The following is a 12,414-nucleotide window of genomic DNA, read 5'->3' on the forward strand; positions in this document are numbered from 1 at the left end:
GGAGAAAGGAGGACGACGCCCCGTGCAAGTTGCCGAAGCAAACCTCCCAAAGGGGCGGCGGCGGCGCGCAGGCAGGCAGTGGCGACCCCAAGCGGCGGGGCGGACAGGGCCAAGTCCGGGAGCCGAGGAAAATCCCCTGCCTTCCACGGACTGCCCTCTGTATCTCTTTGTGACACGAAGCGCGTTCTGTAAAGCGCTTTTACTACCACTTGGTGCCAAGCGTCAGATGCGGTGCAGTCTATGTGTGCACGTGAAGCCAGTTCAGCACTGCGGTTCCCGTGAAGCGAGGGGGGGGAGCTCGATTTCTACACGTGGGCGGGAGTTTAATTTCCACGAGGTGCCCGGGAGACTGCAGTGCCGGCTCCCGCCCCTGCCCGGAATGGCGGTTCCGTGCGTGAGCTCTGGGGGGGAAGCGAGTGTCACCAAGAGCGCCCTGGGCCCCGCTAGCGGCTTTCCCCGAGACCCTAGTTACGCAGCGCGGGGTCTGCAGCACACTAGTGGGGTGAAGGGGACACCCGAGTGGGCGCAGGTCCCGGGAGCCGCGTCCGCTGGAAGGGGGAAAAACTCGCCCTCACCTACAGCCACTGCGGGAGTCGCAGGCGGTCTTGGGGAAAGGCACGCTCTTCGTCTGCCCACTGCTCCACGTCGGGTGCCGGAAGCTTGCCCGGAGTCCGGGAGAAGGCCCGGCGAGCCTGCCTCGGTTTCTCGGCGCCGGAGCCATGGCGCCCGCAAGAGACGAGCACTGGGCGCCCGACACGCCCACACCTGCACACACGTGTGGTGCGCACTCCACATCGCACACACTGCGGGTGCCGCCCGCAGGGGGACGCGGCCTTGTTGTTACAGGTGTCCGTTCAAAGGCGCAGAGCTGAGAAACCGATAGCCCCTCAAACGCGGGTGTTAACATTCAGCAGACAAGACTTACTGTCTGTGCTCTTCCTTGTGTTCAGAATTTTAAGTTCCTTACGCAGTCCGGTTGGGCCTGGCCTGCCTGGCGCTCTCCTCCCTAGCGTTCAAGAATAAGTCTCCAGGAGGAAACTTGAGTGTCGCAGGGCCACTCCACCCCACCAGGCGCGGGAGGAAGGCCGCAGGTCCCTGTTTTACGGGGCCATTCGGCGGAGAAGAGAGAAGCAGCCGAAGCTTCCCTCAACTCCGCCTGGGCCCGTTGCGGTCCTGGGGTCTGTGTCCTCGCGCTGGGAGTAGCCCTTCTTGGGCAGAATCTTCGATAAGAGTCCCCGCGCAGCGGGCGCCCGAATTCAGAACCAAACTCGGCGTCAGGAGAAGCAGTGGACCCTCGGGGCGTAGGAGGCCCACTAAACAAGCCTGGTTCCCAGGGCTCCGACGGCCCAGAGTGGAGCTCCGGGCCGCAGTAGGAGGCCGGGAGGCGCAGGGCCTTCGAAACTGGAGCCCGGGCGCACCAGGGGCCCAGGGGGTGCTCGGTCAGGGTTCGGAGAGCGCACACGCGCGCTTTTCCGGGCTCCGCCTGGCTTTCCAGAAACGCAGGGGCACTGAAGGGAGCTGTGCTGGGAGAGGGCGCGCGCACACACACACACACACACACACACACACACACACCCGTTGAAGGGGCGTGCCGAGCTTCTCCATAAAACACACCCGGCAAAATTAGTGTGTTGGGGTCATCTTGGAACAGTAGGAACTGGAAGAAGACTCCTGGATCCGCAGAAGCCAGGATTATTCAAAGAAATGGAGGGGGCCTGGGCAGTGGGAAGCGAGTGCGCAGGTGAGCAAGGAATCTTCATCTCCAAAAAGCCACCATTAACGCCTTGAAGGTGGCGAGTCTTCGGCCCAGTCCTTTCCGGCGCGCCCGGCAGCCTCTGGCGTCGCCATCACAATACCTACAGCTACAGCCGCCCCGAAGGGCACACGGCTGCAGTAGCAGCAGCCTGACAAGTGTGATAAAATGATCTTCCTTAACTAAACTCGTAAAGCACTGGGCAATAAAACTCAATCTTCTGTAAAATCCAATTAAGTCATTATCTGACTGATTGTATCTTTAATTGAAAACAGAAGTGACAGTAAATTTCTGTGATATATCAGGATCAATCGATACCGCTATACGATTCAGCCCCAAGAAGTGATTTATAATGTCAAACCTATATAGGTAACTCCACATTATTCTCTCTAAAACCACTGGTGGATGAAATTAAGAGTAAGTGCATTTAATAAAAAACAAGATGGTCAGGTTATTGATTACAACAGATGGGGGTGAAATCAAATAGATGTTTTCAAAGCACAGAGCGAAGAAAATACAAGTAATTTCTTTTTTCCTGTTTAATACCGCTCATCAAATATACACACAAGAAAATTCAGTCATCAATAACATTTTTATTTCAGGTACAGCCGCAACTATACAGAACAATGAATTTTTCTTAGACTAGTTTCATTTCAGGATGGCTTCTGTTACATAAGGAGTACACCACTAGCAATTTTTAACAAAAAAAATGAACTCAGAAATCTATAGTAGCTTTTAAAGATGTACTTATCTTCAAATCAGATTACAACCTAAGGTTACAAAATAATCTAGATTGCATCCATTTTTTTTAATAGTAGAATGTGCATCATAAACTCTTATATTTTTCTAGAAACAACACTCAGGAACTCTGCATTACTAGGGTTACTTTAAATTGTATTGTTTTCAAACTACCCTTTAGAAAAGGTAGCAATTCTTAAAGTCATTAATTTTTTCTTCTGACTATTTCAGTCACATTTTGGATTTGAGGGGATGGGGTCGGGGCTAGGCTTTTCTAACAGCAACACAAACACACACACTATTTCTATTTAACCTTCTGCAGATTTCTAAAATAATCACTAACTCTATTATTTTCTTCTCACCAGTCAGGAACGTGGCTAGATTTATAGTTTAGCACTTTTATTAAAATACTAAAATTCAAAAATATATCTAAGGCACCTAAGATTTCATTTTAAAACTGGAAGTAGTTGACACATTTAGGTGCAAATGTACTGCTTTACTTGAGTGAATTATTGTATTTCTTGAAAACTACATGTAAACCAGTGTCATAAAAAAATGAGGGACACTACCATTTAATATTTAACTCCGTGAGCAAAGCACTTAATTGGTGCATACGGTAGACACAGATACTAAACTATTCCAAATGTGTTCTAGCCTCTGGGCTAAGCTCTAAGGAGTATAAACCAAACATCTTCTCAACAGTTAAGTTGGCGTGAGTCAAGGCAAAATGTTAACAACAAACCCTGTGTATAAACGGAATAAACCTGCCACTCCAGGTGAATGGCCAAAGGCATCGGGGTGCCCGACTATTTGTCGTCGTCGCCGTCCTCGTCCTCGATGATGGGAGTGACCGCAAAACTGCTGGGCTCCGAGGCAGATTCACATTCGAGCACTCTCTTTGAGCTCTCGTTACTAACAGAAGAGCTGCTGGAGAGGGAAACCAAGCCAGAATCTTGACTGCTGGGTGGCGAGAATACTGGGAAGTGGGGAGAGACAGAGGGAGAAGAGTGCGTTAAAAGTGCCTAGTCTTTCTACATTCACCGTGCAATTAGGTTCCAACAAAGAAAAAGGCGCTCTGCAATTTCTATTCGGAGTTGAAAGTGTTTTCATAGACACTCATTAAAATCCCCAGTGCTTCTTTAGAATAAAAAATAGTATTTCTGCACAGTATTATCTATTTAATTGAAGAGGCAAGTTAAGTAGCAGAGTTTCAATTTTATGTTCATTAAAAACAAAAAACAGTCTTCTCCCCCCTCTTTGGGGACACTATTTCCACCCTTCACTGAGCCCCTCCCCTTTATGTAAACGATGCTAATAGAATGAGTCTTGTCAAATGATCCATCTGACAAATTACCCCAAGCAAGACCCCACCCAGGTATTTCCACCATTTGACACTTAACCCTAGTTTCTCAGTAGCTAGCAAATGAAAGCGATAGCTTATCAACTTTCCTGTTAGTCCTCTTGGACAGAGGGAAACAAACACTTGGGGAAAGGTGTACATACCTTTTAAAAAGCATACATAACTTTTAAAACGTCAAGAGCAGTAAATGGGAAGGAAACTTTAAAAAACCCAAAAATTAAAAGAAACTGAATTATACAACACTAAAACAGAAGTCAGGAAAAGGTTTTAACAGCAAACCTATAAACATGAAACTCCACTAGGAATCTGACATTAAATATGAAGGATGCAAAAGTAATAATGTGTTGAACCATTTTTGCAACCTTACAAGCCACAGTAGATACAAAATTTAAGCGAAAGGGTCTCTGACCTTCTTAACCTTAGCTGAGTTTAGATCCACCCCTAGAACTCCCTTCCTGCCTAGTGTGAATGTAATTAAGGGGAAGCTGCAGTGGTAATTTCTCTCCTCATTAACTTCCTGATTGGTTTCAGCCTCAGGATTCCGCAGGGCAGTAGTTTGTCACCAATTCCAAATGGCCAATCGTTAATACTAATGTTTGTGTAACTAACTGCCAGCATCTGCCACGGCTTCTTGTACAACAATAATGGTGAAAGGGTACATTAGTGCTCCTGTGTTAATTCAGCTTGTGTTCATCAATAGGGAAATCTATGATGTAATTAGCAAAATGCACTGGGAGCTGAGTGCTGAAGTCATTTGTAGAGAACTAAATCATAGTAGAAGCTGTACTGGGTCCTGATGTGTTTGCCATCAATACTTATTATGTTTGGAATTTAATAAGGTATATTACCATGCTGAAAAGAGACCTTTTTACAAGAGAACACTATTTACGCTTGTTATGGGTTTCGAGGTTTGCTGCAGCTAGTGGAACCACACAGAAATAAAAGAACAGAGCCGGGACTTAAGAAGCGGATCTTTAACCACTCCACTGGACCAAATTATCTGAGAAAGCCCCGTCGTCTAATGTGACATATGGACAGACAGACAGACAGACAGACAGATGGATAAGTCTGGGATAGCTACCTCAATATCCAGTTAGGAAAGGAATGTTCTGAAAACTTAGTAAGTTAATAAATTTGAAAAACAGTGTGGATAATTTCCCGACAAGCAATTTACTTTTTTTTTTTTTTTTTTGCGGTACGCGGGCCTCTCACTGTTGCGGCCTCTCCCGTGGCGGAGCACAGGCTCCGGACGCGCAGGCTCCGGACGCGCAGGCCCAGCGGCCCTGGCTCACGGGCCCAGCCGCTCCGCGGCATGTGGGATCTTCCCAGACGGGGGCACGAACCCGTGTCTCCTGCATCGGCAGGCGGACTCCCAACCACTGCGCCACCAGGGAAGCCCACAATTTACTTTTGATATTGGTAGTATTTGTTTAGATTTACTAAGTTAAACAAAAAGAGTACTAATTTGAACCTAGGAAACCTGAAGCTTTCATTTTCTCACTGTTCATTAAGGCTTCTTACTAAATTTGAACTGTTATATGGATTTAAATTTCCCTGCAAATCCAAGATAATTTATGAATTGTGTTACATGCCCAAGGATGTTGTATCTACGCAGACAGCAGACCTTGCTCTGACATCTTGTGACTATACAAGGATCTGGAGAGCCAACTAAGGGCCAACCAGAGTCTGTGAGTTAATCGGCCCACCCCCATCCCCACCTCAAGCCAGTGACAGAAGGTTCTCTGTACAGAAGAGATGGAGAAGGGAGTGAACATTTACTGACTACTTCTTGTATGTCACCTACTTTAATGAGTATGTAAATTTAACCCTCAAACCATTCACTGAGAGAATTATTCTCCCGTTTTACGAAGGAGGCCCTGTGGAAGCTGCCAAGGGCAGTGCAACATTGGTCAGCCCCACCTCCTGGCTTGTTCTCACCCCTGCACCATCCCCACCCTTGGGTGTCACATTTAGTCACTGGCCACTGAACCGTCCTAATCTCTGTGTTAGTTTGAGGAGGTAAAATAACTGACCCTTGTCAACTTAATGCAGAGGCTATAAAGGAATAGGCAAGCGTTCTCCAGACAATGTCCTGAGCTTCTGCCTACAGTTAACAGCTGACCTAGGGATGCTCCCACCCCAGCCACAAACACCCTGACTCCCCCATTCGGCCCAACTCGTGACTGAAAAAGGAAGGGGCGGGAATTCTGCAAAAGAAAGGATTTGGGGAGAGCCCCCCTTTTGCTCTCACTTGCCTTGTGGATACTTTCTTGGAAAATATTCCTCTGACCTGAGGGTGTGAAGATGTGCAGAGTGTGTCACCTCCATAGACTAGGGAGGCTCCCAGCATACTTAATGCATGACTGCACTCCAGAGAAGATCCAAATAAATGAACTCAACCTGTTTTGCAAAATACCTGTATTTTTCAAAGCTTTTCTCCACTCAAAATTTAAATCCATGTTCATTTCACTTCTGTTAAAGACTTAGCATTGTCTCTGAATGTTGAAGTTAGGGACAGTATCTGTTTAACTCATTTTGTGTAGCACCTCATAAAAGGTCATCTGCATCAAAGATTTAGTGTTTATCTTAGTGACTCATGTCCAAAATTTATTTTACTATCATCCTTAAAGATGAAGGTACCCTCTTCATTTAAATGCAGTTTCATTAAACTTAACTGGGGGGAAGAATTAACAGCCGATCATTTTAAATCATTTTATACCAATTAAAAATTAAAAAGCCAAAATTCTCTTTTTTTGCGTGTTGATTCTAATGAGCCCTGCAGAAGGGCTAATTTCAACTCAAAAGGTTCCTCTTCATTATTTTGTAAAAATGCTAATGCCTACTGTCCACGGGACTGTGGGGAAAGAGATGCTGTTGGTAGCACTCGAAATTGGTTCAATCTTTCTGGACAGCAGCCTAGTGACATGTAATAAGAACCGTAAAACTGTTCATACCCTCTGACCTGGTAATTCCACCCTGGGGAGTAAACCCAAAGAAAGAAAGAATAACTGGCCGGGCGATGCTCAACACACCACTCTTTGCATGAGCGAAGACGTGAGTGCTTTGCTCCGGCGCTGGGGGGTGGGGTGTGGGGACGGGGGACAGGAAGCTTTCACAGGCAACAGACAATTCAGGATTATGCTACCCTGTAATCATCACTAGGCTCCCAGCATTTACAGAAATGGAAGAAATGACTTCTGGAGACCGAAGTAGAGATTTAAGAGTAAGAAAATGAAAAAAAAAAAAAAAAAAAAAAGGAAAAAGTGGGTAAACCTCTGAGGCTGACCCTGGTTTGAACCAGCAAACCCTGTATCTGTTTTCTCTCTACTAGCCTATTTGTCTACAGCAGCTAAATGGTCTTTCTTTTATTATTATTTTAAAACAAACAAAAAAACCTTACACATAATCACTCTTACCAACGCTGCGGGGGAAAAAAAAAGATGATTTCAGTGATGCCATCTAACCACCAACCAATATTCTTTTTGGAAAATATTACAGACTGCACCCCCCCCCAAACCCACCTCTCTAAAAAACAAAACAAAACCCAATCTAACTGCTAAATCTTTTGACACTGCAAAGACCCCTGACTTTTAACTTGAATGATCTGTTGGGAGTCGGTGGACCGGAACGAACAATTCTCTTCTAGTGATGTGAGAAACAGGATATTCATGCTTGAGAAAAAAATTGTTCTTCCTCTAGATGTTAAGTACTATTAAGCTGCCACTAAGAAACCATTTTAAAAAACTAAAAAATGCAAGTGGCATTCTTCAACTGTTAGCAACTCTTCACCTAGACACTGACAGGTCTCTTTGGTTTCCTCCAGTTTGCAAGCCTAGGAGTCTGATGAAAAGCTGATGAAAATGTCTTAAACAATGAATTCTTCCGCTTCAGGATAACCATAGTGTTTGGAAATAAAATCATGTCCAATCAATACCACTTAGCAGATATTTGATGTTTCACAATAGGACTCTTTTCCAGAGTAGAACTGCTACCCTTCTCACTAACATTTAAAATAACTAGGATTATCTTAGCTGTCCGAAGCTTGGCAGGTTCAGCTTGTACTTTCAAACAGCATTCATTCTTGGCACTCAGGAGAAGGGATAAAAGGTAAAGATATGAATGGAGATCTTTATTCCACCTGATCTATCAAGGATTAGCTCATTCTTTTCCAGTCCATGCCTGCACGCTAGTGAAGAGGAAGGCTAAGCTGTAACTGATGTAATTAGAAACCACAAGCTGAGAATAAAATAGCCCTTTATTAATCGCCCCCATTTACTATAAATTTACCAAAAATATAATAATCTTTGAAACGATTAAATGTGTTTTTTTTCCACCTGTGTGTCATCAAAGAGTAGTGGCTAGAGAGAGAGTCTGGTTAGGATCATGCTTTCCCTGAAAACATTATCTTAATTGTCAGTCTAAAATCTAACACCAGTTTTGAGAGGGGCCAGCTCTGCCCCGTGCACAGCGTAGGGAGAAGTGGCCGAGCCATCATCAAGGAGAGCTCCTGTGGATGGAATGGGGCGCACGTTCGGTGCTTCCTCCTCGATGCTGCTGCTACAGCCTTGGCAAGCTCTAGGAAAAGCCAGCTTACAAACAGGGTGAACTGATAACAGAAAGCACATGTTTAACCACTATCAACACTGCCTCATTCTCTCTAAATTTCATGTGTAACACGGATACAACACAACATAACACTCAACTTCTTAATTCTCAAAACAAACAGCAGCCTATCAAGCTTCCTTTGGCAGCCCCCTGGGAGAGAGTGTGAGGACCGGGACTCACAGGCTGGCCCTGCTGGAACTGCAGACTGGCTACCCTACTGCTCAAGGAACGAGGGGATAAGTGCACCCCACCTACCACCTTCCCACCTACAGAGTTCAACGGATACACGAAGGGAAGAATGCACACAAAAAGGGAAAAGAGAAGGGACCCTGTTCAGCCTTCCACCTCACCTGGGACGCAGGCAGGATTATCTGGGGTGCAGGCATTCCTCCTCTTCCCCCCACTCCCACCCTCCATGACAGATTCTTCTGGACCACGGCAGGGCAGCTGCTGGGATCCCACACTCCCTGTTTATTCCATGGGCGGTGGGGGCGGGTCACCAAAACTACTCGAGTCTCAAAGCAAGCACGTGAATAAGTGATGTATCTGTGCCAGAGGCCCTACCCTGGCAGAGACTCACACCCTGAGCATGTCGTCAATCCTCACCTCCCCAGAACCCTCTTGTCCACTGGCAGTGGTGATGTTCCTGGCTGCTCCCTCATGCCCAAAGTGGCACCATGAGTCGTGGAGCCTTTTCTCACTGATATTTCTTCTTGCACTCCTTCTGAAATGAACAAGTGCGTATGTGACGGGTCATTCATTATGACTGGCTCAGCTGACGTGTCTCATCCATGAAGGCAGCACTGGGTGATACACACAATGCAAAGATTCAAAGATCCTCTAATTCACTGTGTTTTAACCAAAATATACTCAGCATCAAAACCTAAACCTAGTGTGGCCTTTTCTTCGCTTTCGTGACAACATTCTGAGATAAATCCTCACACTGACTAATTCTGCTCTATCTTCCTCATCACTGAAATAACCACAACACCGACTTTGAAGAAATCCCCTCAACTACCTGGGCAATGAACTTAAACACCAGTTTCCTCCTCTGTAAAATGAGGCTAACAACAGGTCACTGTGATAATCATTGAGTACATAGTAGTTTCCTTACTTCCTTTGTCTTCAATTTCCGTGTCTTCACGTTAGAAGATCCTTGCTTTTGAAGGTGCCAGAATCCAGTCAGTATTTAGTACAAGATCTGTTCCCTCCAGGCCACACATAATGTGCCTTGAGAGAGCCAGGAACCAGGGATACACATTTTACTTCCCTTGGGGCCTACATGACAGCCAGAGTGTCAAATCCAGGAGGCAAACGACCTGGTCCTCATTTGGACAACAGGTCCCTCGTTACATAAGCTCTGCCTTTTTCATTTTTTGAGAAGGGGTGTCCAATCAAAATGAAGCAGCAGAATACCTCTGGACATACTAGACCCAAAATAGTGTTGTTATCCAATGATCAAGCCAACCATTCCTTCAGGCAGCAGTATTTGAAAGCAGGAAGAATCTTCCTTTTGAGCCTGAGTTTGTCCTAAAAGTTGAAAACTCTGGGAAGTACTAGGTACAGGCTTCAATGTCCCCAAAGAAGTAGGGGTCTCATTGCTCCTAATCGACAACTTTTGGGTGCCTGGAGCCCTGATGGGATGAGGCTTGCTGGGGTACCAGAAGCTGACCTTCAGTCACAAGGCAACAAAGCAGGGCTAGGGTGAGGTGTGTGGGTTTTGCCAGAAGACCATCTCTTACTATCCGAAGACCTTGGGCAAGTACCTTACCCTCTCCGTGCCTCCATCTCCTCATCTGTACAATGGGGACACAGTACAGCACTTAGGATGGTTCTACACAAAGCTTTGGGGCCCCATTAAGCCCGATGCATCTGAAAAGCCCACACTACCATTGTACACAGCTGTACCATCTGGTCACCCACATGTGTGTCCCACAGACGCAGCACCTCAGCACTGGATGTGGTCCGAATTGAGCTCTATTCCTAGCATCACTCCCCTCAGCTGCCCCCACCTATACCCATCCTGCCCTGCTTAGTCTTTCTTGAGTGCTTGTCATCTCTGGTCCAGCTTCTCCTCTCTGAAGAGGCAGACCATTTTCCCACCACATACGTGTACTGACAAGGGCAGGAAGGCTGAGGGGGTCCTGCTCCCGGGCCCAGCTCTGCTCATTCTGGAGGGTCTGCTCCTGGGCCCAGCTCCGCTCATTCTGGAGTGTCTGTTAGGCCAGGCTGAGCCCAGTTCCCAACAGTGGCCACCTGAGAACAAGTGTGGAAAGACCATGAGCTCTGCCGTCAGACATGGCACCTCAGTAAACACCTCTGAGTGTTTCATTTCTTTTGTATCTGAGAAAACCGCTTTCCCAGAATCAAATGGGAACTCTCTTCCAGAGGTGACCTGTGGAGCCTCAATTTCTTTCACTGTAAAAGGAGGTAATAATGATGTATTTCATAAAGTTGCTCAGAGGATGGAAGAGATGATAAATGACAAAACCATTTGTAAACGTGAAGACTCCTCTCCCCTGGCCTGAGTCTGTGCACTTCCCTAAGGAAGGAGTGTGATTTAGCCTCTGTCCTCCACTGCCTAAGACAGGACCAAGAAATTAGTAAGACTTTTATTAAACACTGGTTGGGAAAGAAAAAAAAAAAAAGAATTAGTGTCAACACAGCTCAAACTTCCCTGAATGTTTTCAGACAAGTTTCAATTTCAATGTTCAGAGAAAGGTGACTTTTGCTTTATTTGTGCTTCTTTACACGCCAGAAGGCTAAAAGTACAGATGAATTCTGAACTGAAACCCAAGCCTGTTATATTGTGTCTTCCTGGGACTTCAGGTACACATGACATTACCTGAGGCCGGGCCACAGGGGAAGGGGCTTGGCTGAACCAGGAGCAGGACCAGAGCAAGGGGAACCTCCTCGAGAAAGAAACAGAAAGTCCATTAGATAAAACACTAACACCCGGTAAGCTGAAATTCAGCCAAGAACATCTACTGTACACTACCTGGCGCAGTGCCGTGCACCCAGCAGGTGCTTAATCATGGACAGGGGAGTGAGAAAGACCATGGAATGTGGTCTTCACAGGACATGCTGCCACCACAAAACAGGGCTAACCCACATACTGGCAAAGAGAGTCTCAAGTCTAAAACCACTTTAGAGGATTTTAAAGTGCAAAGGCTTTGTCTAATTTTGTCTGTATCTATTGGAAGGACCCTGGGCACCGACACAAGGAGAAAAGCCACATCAAACACACCCTGAGGCGTGATCTCAGCCACAGAGCCTGGCTCTGGACGAGCCCGCAGGACCACGTTCCTTGGGGACTCTGCAACGCAAACGACATATGGTACCACGGCTGGGTGGTCACAGGTGCAACTGCATTTGAAAACAGAGTTTAAACAGGTGTGTGATCATCTCAGAAACCAAGGCAGACCAGGCTAACAAGAGGCTCCACAAGTCACCTCTGGAAGAGAGTTCCCATTTGATTCTGGGAAAGCGGTTTTCTCAGATACAAAAGAAATCAAACCCGCAAAGCAGGCCGCGGCATTCGCCAGCCTAGAAACTAGGTTGGCTCTGTCCAGATATTTTGCAACAAGAGACGTTTTTAAAGTAGCTTTGCTGAGAGTTTCCTTCACACTGAGAGGAAAGAATCACAGATGCTTCAACCTTAAAGGGTAATGTATGATGAAAATCTCCACCTTCATGGGACTCTTGTTAAGACTAAGAAAAAAGATTAAAGTTTTGGCGTCAACACCACTGCCAGGAGAGCCAGGCATGAGGAGAGGGAATGCAGCTGCTTTCTCACCTGGGGCCCGAAATGAGCTCGGTTTCCGGCTAATCCACCAGACTGCAGTCAGCCTTTCACTGTGGAATTACATCATCTCTGATAAAACATGCTGTTTAACAAAATATGTAAGATGTGCAGCTTCAGCCGTATGGCTTTGAGGAACTCTTTCATGGAAGCAAC

The 12,414-nt window shown here is 46.3% G+C and overlaps 1 protein-coding gene across 1 annotated transcript in view; it reads right to left on the minus strand.

Annotated features, from left to right (window-relative positions):
• Nucleotides 1-238: 238 nt before the first annotated feature.
• DMRT1 (doublesex and mab-3 related transcription factor 1) overlaps nt 239-12,414 on the minus strand; it is a gene marked incomplete at both ends in the record, with an annotated part of 110,423 nt that continues 98,247 nt past the window's right edge. The window contains 4 exons of the mRNA XM_081237054.1: nt 239-494; nt 576-765; nt 1,315-1,487; nt 3,299-3,467. Of these exons, the coding sequence (XP_081093180.1) occupies nt 239-494; nt 576-765; nt 1,315-1,487; nt 3,299-3,467 (788 nt within the window). The remainder of the gene's footprint in view (nt 495-575; nt 766-1,314; nt 1,488-3,298; nt 3,468-12,414) is intronic.

This window comes from Mesoplodon bidens (genome assembly GCF_964165515.1).
Source record: "Mesoplodon bidens genome assembly, chromosome: 6".
Taxonomy (NCBI): domain Eukaryota; kingdom Metazoa; phylum Chordata; class Mammalia; order Artiodactyla; family Ziphiidae; genus Mesoplodon; species Mesoplodon bidens.